General features: G+C 54.1%; 1 protein-coding gene across 1 annotated transcript in view; it reads left to right on the plus strand.

The window, feature by feature from the left end:
• The window catches only part of OBSCN (obscurin, cytoskeletal calmodulin and titin-interacting RhoGEF), a gene marked incomplete at both ends in the record, with an annotated part of 135,091 nt that overhangs the window by 92,455 nt on the left and 24,478 nt on the right, over positions 1-18,158 (plus strand). Inside the window, 9 exon segments of the mRNA XM_079703091.1 lie at positions 199-395; positions 569-644; positions 7,003-7,275; positions 8,072-8,347; positions 8,674-8,961; positions 9,093-9,368; positions 9,948-10,321; positions 10,827-11,685; positions 12,484-12,762. Coding sequence (XP_079559217.1) covers positions 199-395; positions 569-644; positions 7,003-7,275; positions 8,072-8,347; positions 8,674-8,961; positions 9,093-9,368; positions 9,948-10,321; positions 10,827-11,685; positions 12,484-12,762 — 2,898 coding nt within the window.

The raw sequence follows: 18,158 nt of genomic DNA on the forward strand, positions 1-18,158 counted from the left end.
ACTGGTGATGAATGAATGCTTCTGGGGTGACCCAAGATGTTGGGGTACAGTGGTGCCCAGTGTTCTTGTCTTCGGGGATTGGGGCAGGGGTGCTGGGGGCGGACCCTGGGCACTGGGAGGTGCTACTGATGGTGGGGGAGGGGCATCCCAGACACGGAGGCTGATGTCATGCCTCTACCCCACCCCCAACCCACGCAGCCCCTGAGGTGACCATCCTGGAGCCCTTGAAGGATGTGCAGCTCAGCGAGGGCCAGGACGCCCACTTCCAGTGCCGACTGTCAAGGAGCCTGGGCCAGGAGGCCCACTGGGCCCTGGGAGGGGTGCCCCTGCAGGCCAACGAGATGAACGACATCACGGTGGAGCATGGCACACTCCACTTGCTCACTCTGCACAAGGTGGCGTTCCCCAGACCTGCCTGTGCCCCGCAATGCATCCAGGGGCCTTCCCACCACCCAGGGGTGGGAGAGAGGGAAGGTTTCACCTCCAGTGGAAGTGGGCTGGGGACTTGCAAAGTAGAGGTGGTTGAAATGGCACTGCTGGGCTGATGCCCCCATCTCTGCTTCCACAGGTGACCCCTGAAGATGCTGGAACCATCAGTTTTCAAGTGGGCTCATGTCGCTCAGAGGCCCAGCTGAAGGTCACAGGTGGGCAGCCTCCTCCTACACCCAGCCTTCCTGCTTGTAGGTGTCCATGTTTCCCTCCTCAAGGAACTGTTGGCAGGTGGTAAGGCCAGAAACCTGAGCCTTCCAGCAGTGATCTTGCTGTGGGGTGACAGTTTTCCACTCTTGACCACTAAAGCCACTGGAGGTGGGCTAGTGAAGATCAGCCTGAGAAATTCTGGTGTATGTTGGGTTCTTGTGTGGGATCAGTGCTGTGTGTAGGAGGGAGATGGGGAGTCTGGCTGCTGGGGACTTGGGCCCTGAGATGGAGGCAGGGCCTTCTGGACTTGTACCCTCCATATAGCTACTCCTTGTGATGCAGGTTTGTGTGCTCTTGTCCACATTTACACATACCTGCATACCTGACAGGCTCCCAGATGTTGATACAATAGCACACCTGTGACATGTGAGTGGTTTGGGGCATAGTGTACCTGAGCCCAGACATGCAAATAGGATTTAAGGACCTTCAACTTGTTATACCTTGTCCCCAGAGTTAGTCATCTCTGGATACCTGGCCGTGAGAGACCCTCCCTTGCTGTCCTACTCCTGGTTCTCATACTGGTCCCGTCCATCTACCATCCACTGGCCATCAACCCATCCACCATTTACCCATCCATCTATGCATGCATGCATGCATCCATCCACCCCTCTATTCCATCCATCCTTCGATCCATCTGTCCATCCATTTATCCAGCATCCATCCATTCATCCACCATCCATCGTCTATCCATCCATCCATCCACAATTATCTACCATCAATACATTTATCCATCCACCATCTATCCATCATTAATTCATCCATCTATCCATCCATCCATCCACTATCTCCCCATGCATCTAGCATCTACCCATCTATCCACCATCTATCCACCATCAATCATCCATCCATCCATCTAACCATCATTCTACTACCATCCATCCCTATGTCCACCCGTCCATCCATCTGTCCACCATCTACCCATTCATCCACCCATCCATCCGTTTATCCATCTACCATTCAGCCATCCAGCCAGCCATCATTTATCCATTATCTGTCCATCCATCCACCATCCATCCACTCATCCATCCACTGTCTATCCATCATATATTTACTATCTACCTCGAGAGGGGCCATTTGCAGCTCTCCCCTCAGGGAGTCCCCAATCTGCTGGGGGAGTTGTACATGGAGACAGTGTGTCCTGAGTCCCAGGTGTCCCCACCCCGAGTCTTCATGTGGCCTGTGAGGCTGGGAAAGCCTCCAGAGTGCAGTGTCCTCAAGTTGAATGATGGGAAGGGGCAGTATCCTGTGTGTCCTGAGCAGAGTCAGGCCAGGAAGGGCCTCATGTATTCATCAGAGTGGGTGTCTGTGAGAGGCAGCATGGAGCTGGGTCGGGTCTTGCAGATCCCACTGAGGGAAGTGCCTTGGCCCCTCTCAACCCGGTGTCCCCAGTTGGGGCGAACCGGCTCATGTACAGACAGCAGCTGTGGCTTCAGGCAGAGAGCCATGAGCATGAGCTTGTGCAGATGGGTGGTTGGTGGGGTACAGGGAAGCTTGGGAACTGTGCTGAAGATGGGAATGGGGAGTTGGTGGAGCAGGTTTGGGGATACAGTTAGATGTGCACTCTTGGGAAAACATGGAGGGGCTGGTGTGGGCCCGGGACTGGAGAGTTGATGGTGCATGCCTAGGAGGGACGTGGAGGGCTTCTGAGGGAGATCTTGGCTGGGGCGGGTGTGCAGGCACAGAGTAGGCATCTGGGAAACCCCATGGGCTCACGCCCTGCTGTGTGACAGGTCAGGGGGAAATTGCCATTTTGCATTAGGTCACCAGAGCCTTAGGGCCAAAAGGACCTTACGGGACATCTGGACAAATGGCCTTCTGGGGATGGAAGAAGCATCTGCTTCCACAACCCCAGGAAGGAAGGCTTACTTCCTGAGCAGACGCCTTCCCTCTCAGAGAGGTGGACCCTATGACCTCTCTTCTCTATCCCACACCGAACCCCATAAAGATGGCAGCCATGGGACTTGGGGCTTGCCAATTCTGCCTTCTGAAAAGGGTGAGATGCAGGTCATTGGTCTCCTTTGATGAAACTGAACATGTTCTGAAGGGGGCTATGAGGTGCAGGGGGGCTGAGCTGGCTTTCCATAGGCTATGGGTGGTCTTCATGTCTCATTCTGTGAGCGGGGGTGCCAGCTTGCCTGATTAGATTTCTAGACCCCAGCCCCAGGCTGTCTCCAGCGTGGTGGACCTCAGGGTGGCCCCACAGACCCAGGGTACCCCCAGCTCCCCTCCTTTCACCCTCTTGCACAGAGGCAGCACCGTGCCTGGTACGTGGCTTACAGAACGTGGACGTCTTTGCGGGGGAGGTGGCCACGTTCTCCTGTGAGGTGTCCCGTGCGGGTGGGCCGGAGGCCCACTGGTGGCTGGATGGGACCCTGCTGCAGGACGGCCCCCAGAGTGCCATCTCCGTGCGTGATGGGACCTTCCACTCTCTCACGCTCTCAGGCCTGGGGGTCGCTGACTCAGGCACCATCACCTTCCGGGCAGGGCCCTTGGTCTCCAGGGCCAAGTTGTTGGTCAAAGGTACCAGCCGATGGAACCCTGCCCTATGCTGGAGCTTCTGCCCCCGCTGCCCCTGCACGCTTCCTGCGGGCTCCCAGGGTGGGAGTTCAGGGACTGGCCTCCAGCACGCAGACTGGGCATCTCTCCGTGTGTACCATGAGTGGGCACTGTGGGCAGGCTGCAGTCCCACCTGGGGGATGAGAAAGAAGGCCGGACTCAGCAGTGAAACTGGAGGCCGACCCCATTCCCACCTGCTTATAGGGCCCTGGGCACAGCTGCCCACCTGGCCACCACTCTGCGGTTGCCCCTCCCTCAGTCACATACCCAGAGAGCAGCCTGGAGGTGAAGGCAGCTTTCCCAGCCCCAGGCATGGCCTGCACTGTCCTTGCTTGTAGCTGCTTCCTGTGCTGTTGGCTTGGTCAGGGTCTTGCGCCCTTACTGGGAAAGAGCTAGTCCTTGGGGAGGGTAGTGGGCTTCCAGGGAACCCCCTCAGCGCTCCTCCCAGTGGGGGCACTGGGCACTTCTGGCACAGCAGCCCAGTGTGGCTTCGACTGGCATATTTGTCAACTGGCCTCCTCCGTGCTCCTGCAGAATAAATGTGGACATTTGCCCAGGTCAGAGCGGCAAACCTTTTGTTGATAGGATTTCAACAGATGGAGATGGGATGGGAGCCCTGAGGGGGTGGGCGACAAGGCCCCTGGAGAAGGGATAAGTCGGGCTGGGGGTGCCAAGTGCCCATCGGAGCTGTGGAGCCCGAACAGGCCCAAGGTCTTTCAGGAGTGGTTGTTGTGTCCTACTGGGGCAACATGCACCCTGGGCTAGAGGAAGTGAGGGACTCAGGGGAAACAGTGGCTAAGAGAGGCCCAGTGGATGGAGACTGAGCCAACAGTCTGCTGTGGGCAGGGGTGTATGGGGGCAAGGTTTGCCCCATGTGGAGGGCCCTGGGTCACCACGGTGGGTCCCCCTTCTACCACAGCCCTGCTTTTGCTTGCCTCTGAGTCGCTGATGCTGACTGCAGAGGGTGGGTGGGCCGCAGTCACGCTGCTCCAGCTGACGCGTGCCTGGCCTGTCGGCCGACAGATCCCACAGTGGAAGTGGTCAGTGCCATGCAGGACCTGGCAGTGGAGGAGGGTGGCCCGGCTGAACTCCTCTGCCAGTACTCACGGCCCGTGCAGGCCACGTGGACGATGGACGAGCAGGAAGTGTGCGCTGATGGGCGCCGTGTCATCATAGAGCAGGACTGGACCGTGGCCAGGCTGTCCTTCAGGCCGGCCTTGCCCTGCGACAGCGGCATCTATACTTGTGAGGCCGCGGGCACCCGCGTGGTGGCCCTGCTGCAAGTGCAAGGTGAGGCCGCCTGGCGGGCAGCCCCAGGCCCAGCACAGCTATGGTGCTGCTCACATGGAGCCATAATGGTGAAATGGCAGGCAGTGACAGCGTGCTAGAAAGATGGGATCCCAGGAAGCAGATCTTAGGCTCTGAGCCTACCCACCCAGACCCCTTCTCCTCCCCAGGCAGCCTGACAGGACGGCACAGCTAGAAAACACAAGGGCAGAGGCTGCTTGAAGAATCTGTATCCAGAACACCCTGTCGGGGGGAGGGGTGGAGATAGAGGCAGGCAGGGAGGCAGCCTCCAGGCCAGCGGGTGGGTGGGCAGGCCTGGGGCCTGTGTGGCCATAGACGGGGCTGTGTCCCAGAGCAGAGGAGGGCCACTGGCTGCGCTCCACGAATGCTGAGTTCAGACCCCAGCTGTGCCCCTTCCCGGGCGGGTCACTCAGAGGATGCCCTGAGCCCCACTTCCCTATCTGCAACACAGCCAGGATAGCCTATGGGGGGCCAAGGAGGGGAGACGATGGGCTGCAGCTCTGCAGGGGCGGAGGTGCCATTTGGCTGAAGCCACTTTCTATTTGGGAAAACCCGAAACGTTCCCAGTGGTGAGTGAGCTGGCAGTTGTCAGGGGGCCATCCAAGCTGGGAAGAGCAGGTGGGACCTGGTCTGGGCCCCTGGCCGCCTGAGGTCACTCAGACCCCACTCACACACTAGTTCAATAACTTAAGTTTTTAAACACTTTTTTTTTTTGGCCCCTGGGGGCACAGCAGTGAACAGACAAAACTCTCTCCCTTCAGGGGTGACATTCCTGTGGGATGCTGAAGGAAAATGTGAGAAGAGCTGTGGGGAGGGGCTGCAGTGTGAACCTGGGCCTGAAGGAGGCAGCGGGGGTGGGGGCCTGTGGACATCTGGGTCAGAGCCTTCAGGCCTCAGGCAGGGAGGAGAGAACCAAATGCAGAGAAGCAGGAGATGGCAGGAGGGAGGCCTCAGGGGCTCACCACTGCTGCTTTCATATCTGGGATTTTATAGAAATAAAGCAGCCTTGATCCTTGGATAGGAGCTAAGGAGGGTGAATTCCAGCGCTGATTGCAGGCCCAGCCTTCTCCCTGCCCCCGACCCATCTCATCGTGGCCAAGAACAGCTGCAGCCCTGATGGGGCTGCTCTCAGCCATCCAAGCACAGTGGAGATGTGGGAGGCACTCCTAGGTCCCTGTTGGTTCCGTCAGTTCTGACCTGGTGAAGAAAGGAGCCAGGGTTATGGGGGGAGTCTGGTCTGTGATGTGAGCAGACCAGGGCCAGGAGGGTGGCAAGGAGAGGGATGTGGATGGGCCCCGTGGGTCCTCTGCTCTGAGATGCCCTCCCCTCTTAACTCCTTGGGGACCCCTGTCCAGAGTGGACACCCCTGCCTGAGGGGTGTGTGGACTCTGTGGATGAGCTAGGAGGGAGCACCAGGTCTTTGTGCTGGTTCCATTCGGGGTGCATATCCCAGACAGCAGCTGGGGCTGTGGGCCTGGCGCTTCGGCCAGTCTGCCACCCCCTCGGTGACCGCAGTGGCTCCTTGCTGTCATGTGGGTCAAGGTCAGACCTCCCCAGCATCCTGTACAGCCTTGGGTGATGTGGTGCTCCTTTCCTGCCTGACTTCACCCCTGCCTATTGCCCCCCACCTCGTTTTACGTCCTTCACCCCACTGGCCTGGGTCCCTGCTTTCCCCCGCCACGAACCCCTCTTCAGTCCCATCATGGTGTCCCCTCTTATTTCTTCCCTTGCCTGGACACCTCCCCTACCCATCCTCCGAGATCCACCTCATTCAGGAAACCCCCGTGGACTTTGAAGCTCACTGGATCACCTTGGGTCCAGGTGGCCTGTCATGGGAATTGGCTCTTGGAGGTGGCAAGCCCTTGGGGACCAGGCATTGAGCTGGATCTGGGGCCTGGCATGCCCAGTCCTGACATCATGGCTTCCATGGAAAATGCATAGCTGCTTATTACTGACCCCTGGGCTGTAGGTACAAGAGAATTAGGTCAGGCTGAAAATTAGGGCAGAGGTCTGTCTGGTCTGAGTGAGTGAGCGGAGCAGCCCAACAGGTCTGCCAGCCTGGCTGGGGGAGGAAAGGAATGGAACACTCTTCCAGACCCCCACGCTGCAGCAAAGCTGAGAGGCATAAACCTCCATCTGGGTTTGAGCCCGACCGTGGCCGCCAGTGAATTTTCAGTCTGTGAACATTCGTGAGGCTTCTTACGTGTGAGGTGGGGAGGACCCTCCTTCCCAGCCGCAGGTCTGGTGATGGCATGGGGATGGGCAGGGCCCATCCTCAGGAGGTCCCTGTGTGGCTACTTCAGGTGGACACCCAGACGCCCTCCACCTGGCTGCATTCTCTTAGGCCCTTTGTCCTGAGGGGGGCTCTTCCACGTGACTCTTGGGGGTGCTGGGCTGGAGAAGCCCTGAGAACGCCCTGAGCCACCTTTTCTTCTGCAGCCAAAAACACTGTGGTGAGAGGCCTGGAAAACGTGGAGGTGCCTGAGGGCGGTGAGGCGCTGTTCGAGTGCCTCTTGTCCCAGCCGGAGGTGGCCGCCCACACCTGGCTGCTGGATGACGAGCCGGTGCGCACCTCTGAGAACGCCGAGGTGGTTTACTTTGAGAACGGCCTGCGGCACCTGCTGCTGCTCAAAAACCTGCGGCCTCGAGACAGCTGCCGGGTGACCTTCCTGGCGGGGGACGTGGTGACATCTGCATTCCTCACAGTCCGGGGTTAGAGTTGTGGGGTCGGGAGGGTGGGCTGGGTCCAAGGTGGGAGGGTGGTTCTCTGTGACCCCTCCCACTGATACCCCACTGCAAGAGTGTGGGAGGGTGGGGATGTAGGGGGGCTGCTGAGACCCCTCCCACGGGATCACCCACTGCAGGGATGCTGGGGGTGGAGCTGGGACCACAGGCTGTGTGTGTCTCTCAGACCCATCCTACCAAATACCACATGCTGCAGGGGGCGGGGGTGGGTGGGCTAGGGCCACTGTGTGGGAACTTGGGACTCTTCAACCTCTCCCACCAGATACCGGATACCTCACTGCTTGGGTGCAGGGGGAGGGGCTGAGGCCAGGGATGCAGGAGGCATGAGCCTTTTGGAACCCTCCCACGAGATATCACACTGTGGGGTGCGAGGGGGTGGGGTCCTAGGAGGGGGCATAGGTTACTGACACCCCTCTCACTGGATATTTGACTGTGGGTAGTAGGCCAGGGCTGGGGCAGCAGTGGGGCGTGGGTCTCGGAGACTCCTCCCACTGGGTACCCAGCTGCTTGGTCAGGGCTGGAGTGCGGGGGTGGGTGGGTGGGAAGCTGGGGCCTCTGGGAAGGGCATCGATTTCTGAGACTTGCCCACAGGAGCATGGGGTGGTAGCCTTGGGGACGTTGATCTCTGAGGCCACTCCCACCTGAGGCTGGTGCCCTCCTCTTCTCGGGGGTGACGGAAGGGGGTGGCATGGGTGTCTCCGAGCCGCCCCCACCCCAGGCCACCCCTTGGCCCCTGAGCTCACACTGCCACCCCGCCCCGCAGGCTGGCGCTTGGAGGTCTTGGAGGCACCCCAGGACGCAGCCGTGCTGGCCGGGGGGCAGGCCAGCTTCAGCTGCACGCTCAGCGAGACAGTGCCGGTGGGTGAGGCGACCTGGTACATAAACGGAGCCTCGGTGCAGCCTGACGACGCAGACTGGACAGTCACCGCCGACGGCAGCCACCACACCCTGCTGCTGCACCGGGCCCGGCTGCACCACGCTGGCGAGGTCACCTTCGCCGCCCGTGATGCCGTGGCCTCTGCGAGGCTCACTGTGCTGGGTGTGTAGCTTGGGTCTGCCTGCTGCAGCTCGGGTCCAGGGCTCTTGGGAAGACAGGTCGGGGGACAGGAGGTTTCAGCTTCAGAGGCTGCTGGGGGCTCTCCATGGCCCCCCACGCTGGGTGGCCTCTGGGCACACAGTCTTCCTGTGACTCACATGCACCTTCCTCGCCCCCTCAGAAAGGCCGGGCTGTGGGGCACAGCTGCTCACAGGACTCTGAGGGGTGGACCACACTGTGCCCCACCAGCAGACCCCAGGGTGGGCGGGGCTGCGGGTGCCGACTGCCAGCCACTGCACTGACCTTGTGCCTCCTGCCCGCCCCCGCAGGCCTCCCCGACCCCCCAGAGGACGCCGAGGTGGTGGGGCGCAGTGGCAGCTCCGTGACACTGTCTTGGGTGGCCCCCACGAGTGACGGCGGAGGCGGTCTCTGTGGCTATCGGGTAGAGATGAAGGCAGCGACCACAGGAGAGTGGCAGCTGTGCCACGAGCTAGTGCCCGGGCCCGAGTGCCTGGTGGATGGCCTGGCCCCCGGCGAGACCTACCGCTTCCGTGTGGCCGCAGTGGGTGCGGCAGGCGCTGGGGAGCCTGTGTACCTGCCCCAGACAGTGAGGCTTGGTGAGTTGCTGCCTTGGTCCTGGTTTATGAGGGTTGCGGTCCAGCCTGGAGCCCTCAAGGCCTCTCTAAGCTGGGGGTCCCTGCCGCGTCCTTACTGACGCACCCCTCCTGTTCCTGATCACTGCTCCCAGCAGAGCCCCAGGAGCCCACGCCTGCACCCCCTGCCCCTGAGAGCCGGCAGGTGGCAGCTGGGGAAGACTTGTGTCTGGAGTGTGAGGTGGCCGAGGCTGGTGAGGTCATCTGGCTGAAGGGAACAGAGCGCATCCAGCCCAGTGGGCGCTTCCAGCTTCTCTGCCGGGGTCAGCGGCAGACGCTGGTGATTCGGGACTTCTCAGCGGAGGACCAGGGCGAGTATCGCTGCGCCCCTGCACGGGACCCGGTCTCTGTGGCAGCTGCTGCCTTCCAGGGTATGTCTCCCAGGGCCCAGCGTGCCCAGGGGAGGGAGGAGCCCTGGGATATGGAGTGGGCCAGCGCTCTTGCTCACTGGTTCTCCCTCGGGGAACTGCAGGCGGTCCTCTTGAGGACACTACCTCACACCAAGAAAGACTGACGCCCGGGGTGGGGAGATGCACAGATCGGTGTGGCTCAGCCTCCTGTCAGAACCCACATCACTGGCATCTGAGGTTACATCGCTCTCTGAGTGGGATCCTGGCCAGTGCAGCCCTTGGTGCCCACTGCTGGTTCTTTAAAGCCTTGGATCCCTGCACTCTGAGCCCCCTGCACCTGCACTGAACCTGGCCTGGTGTTCCCTGTGGTCATTCCCTCCTGGGCAGGAGGAAGACTGAGGTCTGGCTTGATCAGGGGATGCTGAGGCCTAGAGAGGGCCATTCAGAGCCTCTAAAACCTTGTACACGTGGTGCATCAGAACTCTTGGGGGCCCAGGCAGGCAGCAGAGGCCTATAAGGGGAACCGTGGTCAGTAGGTAAGGCCGGCCTGGGGTTATGGCTCTGTCCCTGCCTGACTGACCCGTTTCCTGCCCTCCTCAGTGGTGCTGACCCCAGAATCTGGGGATGAGGTCCCCACACAGCCCAGCCTGCCCCCTGAGGCGGCCCAGGAAGGCGACCTGCATCTCCTGTGGGAGGCCCTGGCCCGGAAGCGCCGCATGAGCCGAGAGCCTACGCTGGACTCCATCAGTGAGCTGCCTGAGGAGGACGGGCGCCTGCAGAGCCTGCGGCAGGCGGTAGAGCAGGAGGCTCCTGACCTCTCTGAGGACTCTTCCACGGCTGACGAGCTGGCACGCACTGGCGAGGCTGACCTCTCACACACCAGCTCTGACGACGAGTCCCGTGCGGGCACTCCTTCCCTGGTTACCTACCTCAAGAAGGCTGGGAGGGCCAGTGCCTCACCACTGGCCAGCAAGGTGAGCCTCCAACTTGACCTACAAGGAGAGGCCTGGGTCTCTTAGATCTTTGCCACTCTGTCATTCATCCACACATCATCTATCCACTGTTGTCCGTCGGTCCATCCACCATCCGTTTATCCATTCTTCCGCCCACCCACCATCTGCCCATCTGTTGGTCATCCATCTACCCATCCATCGATCCATCCACCTGGCTGTTAAAACTTCTTTTCTGAAGAGCTGGAACCTATCTCTCCTTGGTATTCGTCACAACTCTGTCCTGCTCTGGGGAAAGCAGTTTTAGGGAGGGTGAGCTTGCTTTTTGGGAGCCACAGAAGCCATCAGGCATTCGGCCTCAGTGAGGGTAGTGCAGTTGACAGCAGGTAGCAGGCAGCAGGCCTGCTGGAGCAAGGCGTGGAGCTGGGGCAGGAGACCTGGGCCCTGCTTCCCCCTTCCCTGTGTGTGTCCCTACACAATCCTTGCCCTGTCCCGGGCCTCAGGTGCCCCACCTTATCTGTGCACACAGGTTGAGGCCCCAGCAGCCCCTTCTGGGAAGCCACAAAAGCAGCAGGAGGAGCCAGCTGCAGTACCCCCACCACCAGGAGACCTGAGCATTGGGGACCTGGGTGACCTATCCATGGACAAGGCAGCAGTGAAGATCCAGGCTGCCTTCAAGGGGTATAAGGTCCGGAAGGAGGTACAGCAGCAGGAGGGGCCTGTGTTCTGCCGCACGTTTGGGGACACCGTGGCACGGGTGGGAGATGTCCTGCATCTGGAGTGTGTCGTGTCCAGCAAGACAGATGTGCGTGCCCACTGGCTGAAGGACGGTGTGCAGCTGACTGATGGCCGGCACCACCACATTGACCAGCTTGGGGATGGCACCTGCTCTCTGCTGGTCACTAGCCTGGGCCGGGCCGACGCTGGCCACTATGCCTGTGAGGTGAGCAACAAGTTTGGCCGTGTGGCCCACAGTGCCTGTGTGGTGGTCAGTGGGACAGAGAGTGAGACCGAGAGTTCCTCTGGGAGTGAGCTGGATGACAACCTCCGCCGGGCCGCCCGGCGGCTGCACCGCCTCTTCCGCACCAAGGGCCCGGCAGAGGTTTCAGCAGAGGAGATCTCGAGCGCTGACAAGGGCAAGGCAGAGCCCGAGGAGCCTGGGGACTGGCAGACATACTGCGAAGATGAACAGTCCATCTGCATCCGCTTCGAGACGCTTGCCGAGGCCCGCCGGGCAGCCACCTGGTTCCGGGACATGTTTGGCACGCTGGACGGCGGAGTGGACATCAGCCTGTCAGAGCAGGGGCTGCATGGGGTGGAGATGCGCATTGGCAAGGTGGCCCCCACCCCTGCAGCGCCTCCAGAGCCAGTACTGGCCACAGAGGCAGGTGAGTCTGCAAGCTGCCTGGGTCAGGGGTGAGGGGCGAGGAAGAGCGAAGGCAGCAGCGGTGACCAGGGTCAGCTGAAAACTCAAGGAGGTTTAGCTCAAGGGGCTTTAGCTTCTGGCTGTTCGCAGATGCAGCCCACTGAGCTGGGAGGAGCCCTGACTTTGGGGTTAGACAGAGCTCAGCTGAAATCCCAGTTCTGCCTGCTACTGGTTAGCCTCTTGGAGCCTCAGAGTTCTGTTCTGTGAAATGGATTCGGGAATACTGATATCCTAGACTTTTGGGTTATTGTTTCCCCCGCGAGGGTTTCAGATATAATCTGTATAAAAGGTGGGGTTCTGCCTAGTCCAGCCTGAACCCCATTTCCCACTCCAGCAACTAAAGTTAATTAAAAAGTCATTTCACTGTTTACTTGCCTCTCCCTAGGAACAACAAAGGAAGTATCATGAATAACGCACAGCATCCTTCCTCCTCTTTAATTCTGAGCTACTAGCATGCTTCCAATCCCAGACAACCAACCTAGGTCTTCCCTTTACTTCCCTTTCTCCCCCATTTCCTGTCTGCTATCTCTCTGGCCTCTTGGTAGCTTGGGAACCAGGCTAACGAAGAGAGGATTCTTCTAGAGCATGGGGAGGAGGGAAGAGCTCAGCTGGCAGAGACAGAATTCTGTTTAGCCGCCCATTCTGTGAGCACTAATGTGAATGCGTGCCGTGCAGATCATTCACATTGAACCGCTGGCAGCTGGGGCAACTTGGGGGAGCCTGAGGCTAACGTGTCATATGTCCTGCCCGTCCCTCCCAGCCCCGGTGTTCCTGACGGAGCTACAGAATCAGGAGGTGCTGGATGGGTACCCCGTGAGCTTTGACTGTGTGGTGACAGGCCAGCCCGTGCCCAATGTGCGCTGGTTCAAGGACGGGAGGGTGCTGGAGGAGGATGACCACTACATGATCAGTGAGGACCAGCAGGGCGGCCACCAGCTCATCATCACAGCTGTGGTGCCAGCAGACATGGGTGTCTACCGCTGCCTGGCTGAGAACAGCGTGGGTGTGTCCTCTACCAAAGCGGAGCTCCGCGTGGACCGTGAGTGCACGGTCGGGTTTGATGGGTCAGGGTGGGATCCTGGCTGGGAGAGGCAGTGCTGGAGACCATTGACCTCAGGCCAGGCAGGATTTGGGGCTGGAATGTCTTGTGGAGGATGCAGTGTTCTCTTGGAGCCCCCTTGAGAGGTGGCTGGGCTGGGGAGGAACCTGGAAAGGTTTGGAGGTGCCCCATGGGCGCAGTGGGTGGTTAACGGCACTGTGGCACAATAAGAAATATATATTTGGTCTTTGTCCCTGATTCCTGGCGGGCCCTAGACAGCTTCAGTACAAATATATCCATCTTATTTTTGACAAAAATGCAAAAGCAATTAAATGGAGTAAGGATAGAATTTCAGATTCGAGGATGGAATTTCAAACGATGCTAGAGTAATTTGAACACTCGTAGGCAAAAATATGAACTTTGACCTTATGTGAAAATTAGCTCAAAATGGATTAAATACTTAAATGTAAAATATGAAGCTATAAAACTTTTAGAAAAAAATAGGAGGAGATCCTCAGTACCTAGGGCTAGGAAAAGACTGCTTAGACTTGACCCATAAAAGGAAAAATTGGTAAACTGGACCTCCTCAGAGTTAAAACCTTTTGCTCTGAGAAAGACCAGGTGTTGAGGATGAAAAGCTATGGGCCGGGAGAAAATACCTGCAAATCATGTATCTTATAAAGGACTAAAGAATATGTAAAGGAAAGCTCAAAATTAAACAATAAAATTTTTGTTAAAATCCACTTAAAAGAGGAGCAAAAGACCTTTCCATACATTTCAAGGGAGAGGACATACAGAAGGCAAATAAGCACATGGAAGATGTGCCTGTCTTTATTTCCATTTCCCTGATGGGATCTCTCATGCATTGCTGGTGAGAGTGTAAAGTGGTGTGGCCACTCTGAAAAACAGTTTGCAGTTGCTCACCAAACTATGTAGCTACTGTATGATATAACAATTGTCTTTTTTGGTATTTATCCCAGAGAAATAAAAACTCAAATTCATAATAAAACCTGTGCCCAAATACTCATAGCAGCTTTATTCCCAATAGCCAAAAACTGGTAATGACCCAACTGTTAAACTGTGGTATGGCTATTCTATGGAATACCACTTGGCAAAGAAAAGGAACAAATTATTAACATGGTCAACAATTATGAAGAAATTTCATTTTATTGCATAAAGTTAAACAAACACACATATACTCAATGGAGTTCATGTGAAACTTGTGAAATCTGAACAAGATCGAGGGATCATAGCAATGTCACCTTTTATAGCTATGAGACAAGTTAACATCGCTGGAAACTGGGTGAAGAGTAAATGGGATCTCTGTATTATCTCTTAGAACAGCATGAGAATCTATAATTTTCTCAACAAAAAGGAAAATAAAACTATTAAGTATAACAACAAGTCTATTATCTTAAATAAGATGGGATTTTCTACATTTACCTAAGTAGTTCCATTTCCAAGCTCTTTATTTTGCTATGTAGGTCTAGATTTCTATCTCGTAACAGTTTCTTTTTGCCTGAAGGACATCTTTTAGCAATTTTTGTAGTGTGGGTATATCTGAAAAATGTCTTTATTTTGCTTTTCTTTAGGATATTTTTGCTAGGACAGTTTTTACTTTCCATACTTTAAAGATGTTGCTCCACCATCTATTAGCTTGCATTCTTTCCAATGAGAAATATGATGTCGTTCTTACCTTTGTTTCTCTGTACATAACTTATCTTTTCTATTGGGATTTAAAAGTTTTTAGATATTTTGCACACCATAAAATTCACCATTTAAAAATGTATAATTCAGTGGTTTTTAATATATTCACAAGGTTATGCTACCATCTAATTCCAGAACATTTTCATCATCCCAGAAAGAAACCCCATACCTATTGACTGTCATTCCCCATTCCCCTTCCCCCAGCCCCTGGCAACCACTAATCTGTTTTCTGTCTGTGTGGGCTTGCCTATTCTGAATTTTCCATGTAAATGGAATTATACAATATGTGGCTTTTTATGTCTGGTTTCTATTACTGAGCTTTTTTTTTTTTTTTTTTTTTTTGCGGTACGCGGGCCTCTCACTGTTGTGGCCTCTCCCGTTGTGGAGCACAGGCTCCGGACACACAGGCTCAGCGGCCATGGCTCACGGGCCCAGCCACTCCGTGGCATGTGGGATCCTCCCGGACCAGGGCATGAGCCCGTGTCCCCTACATCGGCAGGCGGACTCTCAACCACTGCGCCACCAGGGAAGCCCTACTGAGCTTGTTTCCAAGGTCTATCCATGTAATAAATATCAGTGCTCCATTCCTTTTTATGGCTGAAAAATATTTCACTGTATATGGACGATTTATCCATTCATTGGATGATGTTTATCCATTGGTTTATGGCTACTATGAATAATACTGCTATGAACATTCATGTGCAAGTTTTTGTGTGGACATACATTTTCATTTCTCTTGGATCTATACCTAGGAGTGGAATTGCTGGATCAGGTGGTAAACTCTATGTTTAACTTTTAGAAGAACTGACAAACTTTTACACAGCGGCTGCACCATTTTACATTTCTGCCAGCAGTGTACAAAGGTTCCAATTTCCCTACATCTTTGCCAGCACTTGTTTTTGTTCATTTTTTCAATTATAGCCGTCCTAATGGATGTGGAGTGGTATCTCATTGTGGTTTTGATTTGCGTTTCCCTACTGACTAATGATATTGAGCATCTTTTCATGTGTTTATTGGCCATTTGTGTATCTTTTTTTGGAGAAATCCTTTGTCCATTTTAAAATTAGATTCTTTGTTTTTTAAATTTTGAGTTGTAAGAGCTTTTTGTATATTCTGGGTACTATCGATAGATCCTTATGAGGTATATGATTTTCTTTTTCTTTCCTTTTTTTTTTTTTTTTTGTGGTACGCGGGCCTCTCACTGTTGTGGCCTCTCCCGTTGCGGAGCACAGGCTCCGGATGCGCAGGCTCAGCAGCCATGGCTCACAGGCCCAGCCGCTCCGCGGCATATGGGATCCTCCCAGACCGGGGCACGAACCCGTATCCCCTGCATCGGCAGGCGGACTCTCAACCACTGCGCCACCAGGGAGGCCCTCCTTTTTTTTTGTAATAGATATTTATTGGAGTACAGTTGCTTCACAATACTGTGTTAGTTTATGTTTACAACAAAGTGAATCAGCCATATGCATACATATATCCCCATAACCCCCCTCCTTCGTGAGTCTCCCTCCTACCCTCCCTATCCCACCCCTCTAGGTCATTGAAAAGCACCAAGCTGATCTCCCTGTGCTATGCTGCTGCTTCCCACTAGCTAACTGTTTTACATTCGGTAGTGTATATATGTCGATGCTACTCTCACTTCACCCCAGCTTCCCTCTCCCCGCTCCGTGTCCTCAAGTCCATTCTCTATGTCTTCATCTTTATTCCTGTCCTGCCACTAGGTTCATCAGTACCATTATTTTCTTTTTTAGATTCCATATATGTATTAGCATACGGTATTTGTTTTTCTCTCTCTGACTTACTTCACTCTGTAAGACAGACTCTAGGTACATCCACCTCACTACAAATAATTCAATTTCATTTTTTATGGCTGAATAATATTCCATTGTATATATGTGCCACATCTTCTTTATCCATTCATCTGTTGATGGACATTTAGGTTGTTTCCATGTCGTGGCTACTGTAAATAGTGCTGCAGTGAACACTGTGGTACATGACTCTTTTTGAATTATGGTTTTCTCAGGTTATATGCCCAATAGTGGGATTGCTGGGTCATATGGTAATTCTATTTTTAGTTTTTTAAGGAACCACCCTACTGTTCTCCATAGTGGTTGTATCAATTTGCATTCCCACCAACAGTGCAGGAGGGTTCCTTTTTCACCACACCCTTTCCAGCATTTATTGTTTGTAGACTTTTTGGTAATGGCCATTCTGACTGGTGTGAGGTGATACCTCATTGTAGTTTTGATTTGCATTTCTCTAATGATTAGTGATGTTGAGCATCTTTTCACGTGCCTCTTGGCCATCTGTATGTCTTCTTCGGTGAAATGTCTATTTGGGCCTTCTGCCCATTTTTTGATTGAGTTGTTTGTTTTTTTGATATTGAGCTGCATGAGCTGTTTGTATATTTTGGGGATTAATCCTTTGTCAGTTGCTTCATTTGCAAATATTTTCTCCCTTTCTGAGTGTTGTGTTTTCATCTTGTTTATGGTTTCCTTTGCTGTGCAAAAGCTTTTAAGTTTCATTAGGTCCCATTTGTTTATTTTTGTTTTTATTTTTGTTACTCTAGGAGATGGGTCAAAAAAGATCTTGCTGTGATTTATGTCAAAGAGTGTTCTGCCTATGTTTTCCTCTAAGAGTTTTATAGTGTCTGGCCCTACATTTAGGTCTTTAATCCATTTTGAGTTTATTTTTTTGTATGGTGTTCGGGAGTGTTCTAATTTCACTCTTTTACGTGTAGCTGCCCAGTTTTCCCAGCACCATTTATTGAAGAGGCTGTCTTTGCTCCGTTGTATATTCTGGCCTCCTTTGTCATAGATTAGTTGACCATAGGTGCATGGGTTTATCTCTGGGCTTTCTCTCCTGTACCATTGATTTATATTTCTGTGTTTGCGCTAGTACCATACTGTCTTGCCTACCATAGCCCTGTAGTATAGTCTGAAGTCAGGGAGCCCGATTCCTCCAGCTCCGTTTTTTTTTTCTTTTCTCAAGTTTGCTTTTGCTATTCAAGGTCTTTTGTGTTTCCATACAAGTTGTAAAATTTTTGTTCTACTGTGAAAAGTGCCATTGATAATTTGATAAGGATTGCATTGAATCTGTAGATTGCTTTGGGTAGTATAGTTATTTTGACAATATTGATTCTTCCAGTCCAAGAACATGGTATATCTCTCCATCTGTTTGTGTCGTCTTTGATTTCTTTATCAGCATCTTATAGTTTTTGGTGTACAGGTCTTTTGCCTCCTTAGGTAGGTTTATTCCTAGGATTGAACTCAATCTCCAGCCCCTCTCCCCTCCCTGGACGTCAGGGAGTCCCAACCTTCTAGTCACATGGTTGCTTACCCTGGCAACCAGCCCCCATCCTTAGGGGCTTTTGGAAAATCACTTCATTAACATAAAAAACCCCACCTCTGTGCCTCTCCTCACTTAGGAAATTCCAAGGGTTTAGGAGCTCTGAGTCAGGAACAGGAGGAAGACCAAACATATATTTCTTATTATAAATCACAACATCACAACCATTGTTTTGTGTATTGTGTTTGTTTCCCTTTGGTTGTTTCAGGGGGCCAGTGTCTTAGTTCAGGCTGTTATAACAAAGTACCATAGACTGTGCAGCTTAAATAACAGAAATTTATTGCTTAAAGTTGTGGAGACTGGAAGTCTGAAATCAGGGTGCCAGCATGGTTGGGTGCTGG

Source organism: Hyperoodon ampullatus (assembly GCF_949752795.1).
Source record: "Hyperoodon ampullatus genome assembly, chromosome: 4".
NCBI classification, from domain to species: Eukaryota; Metazoa; Chordata; class Mammalia; order Artiodactyla; family Ziphiidae; genus Hyperoodon; species Hyperoodon ampullatus.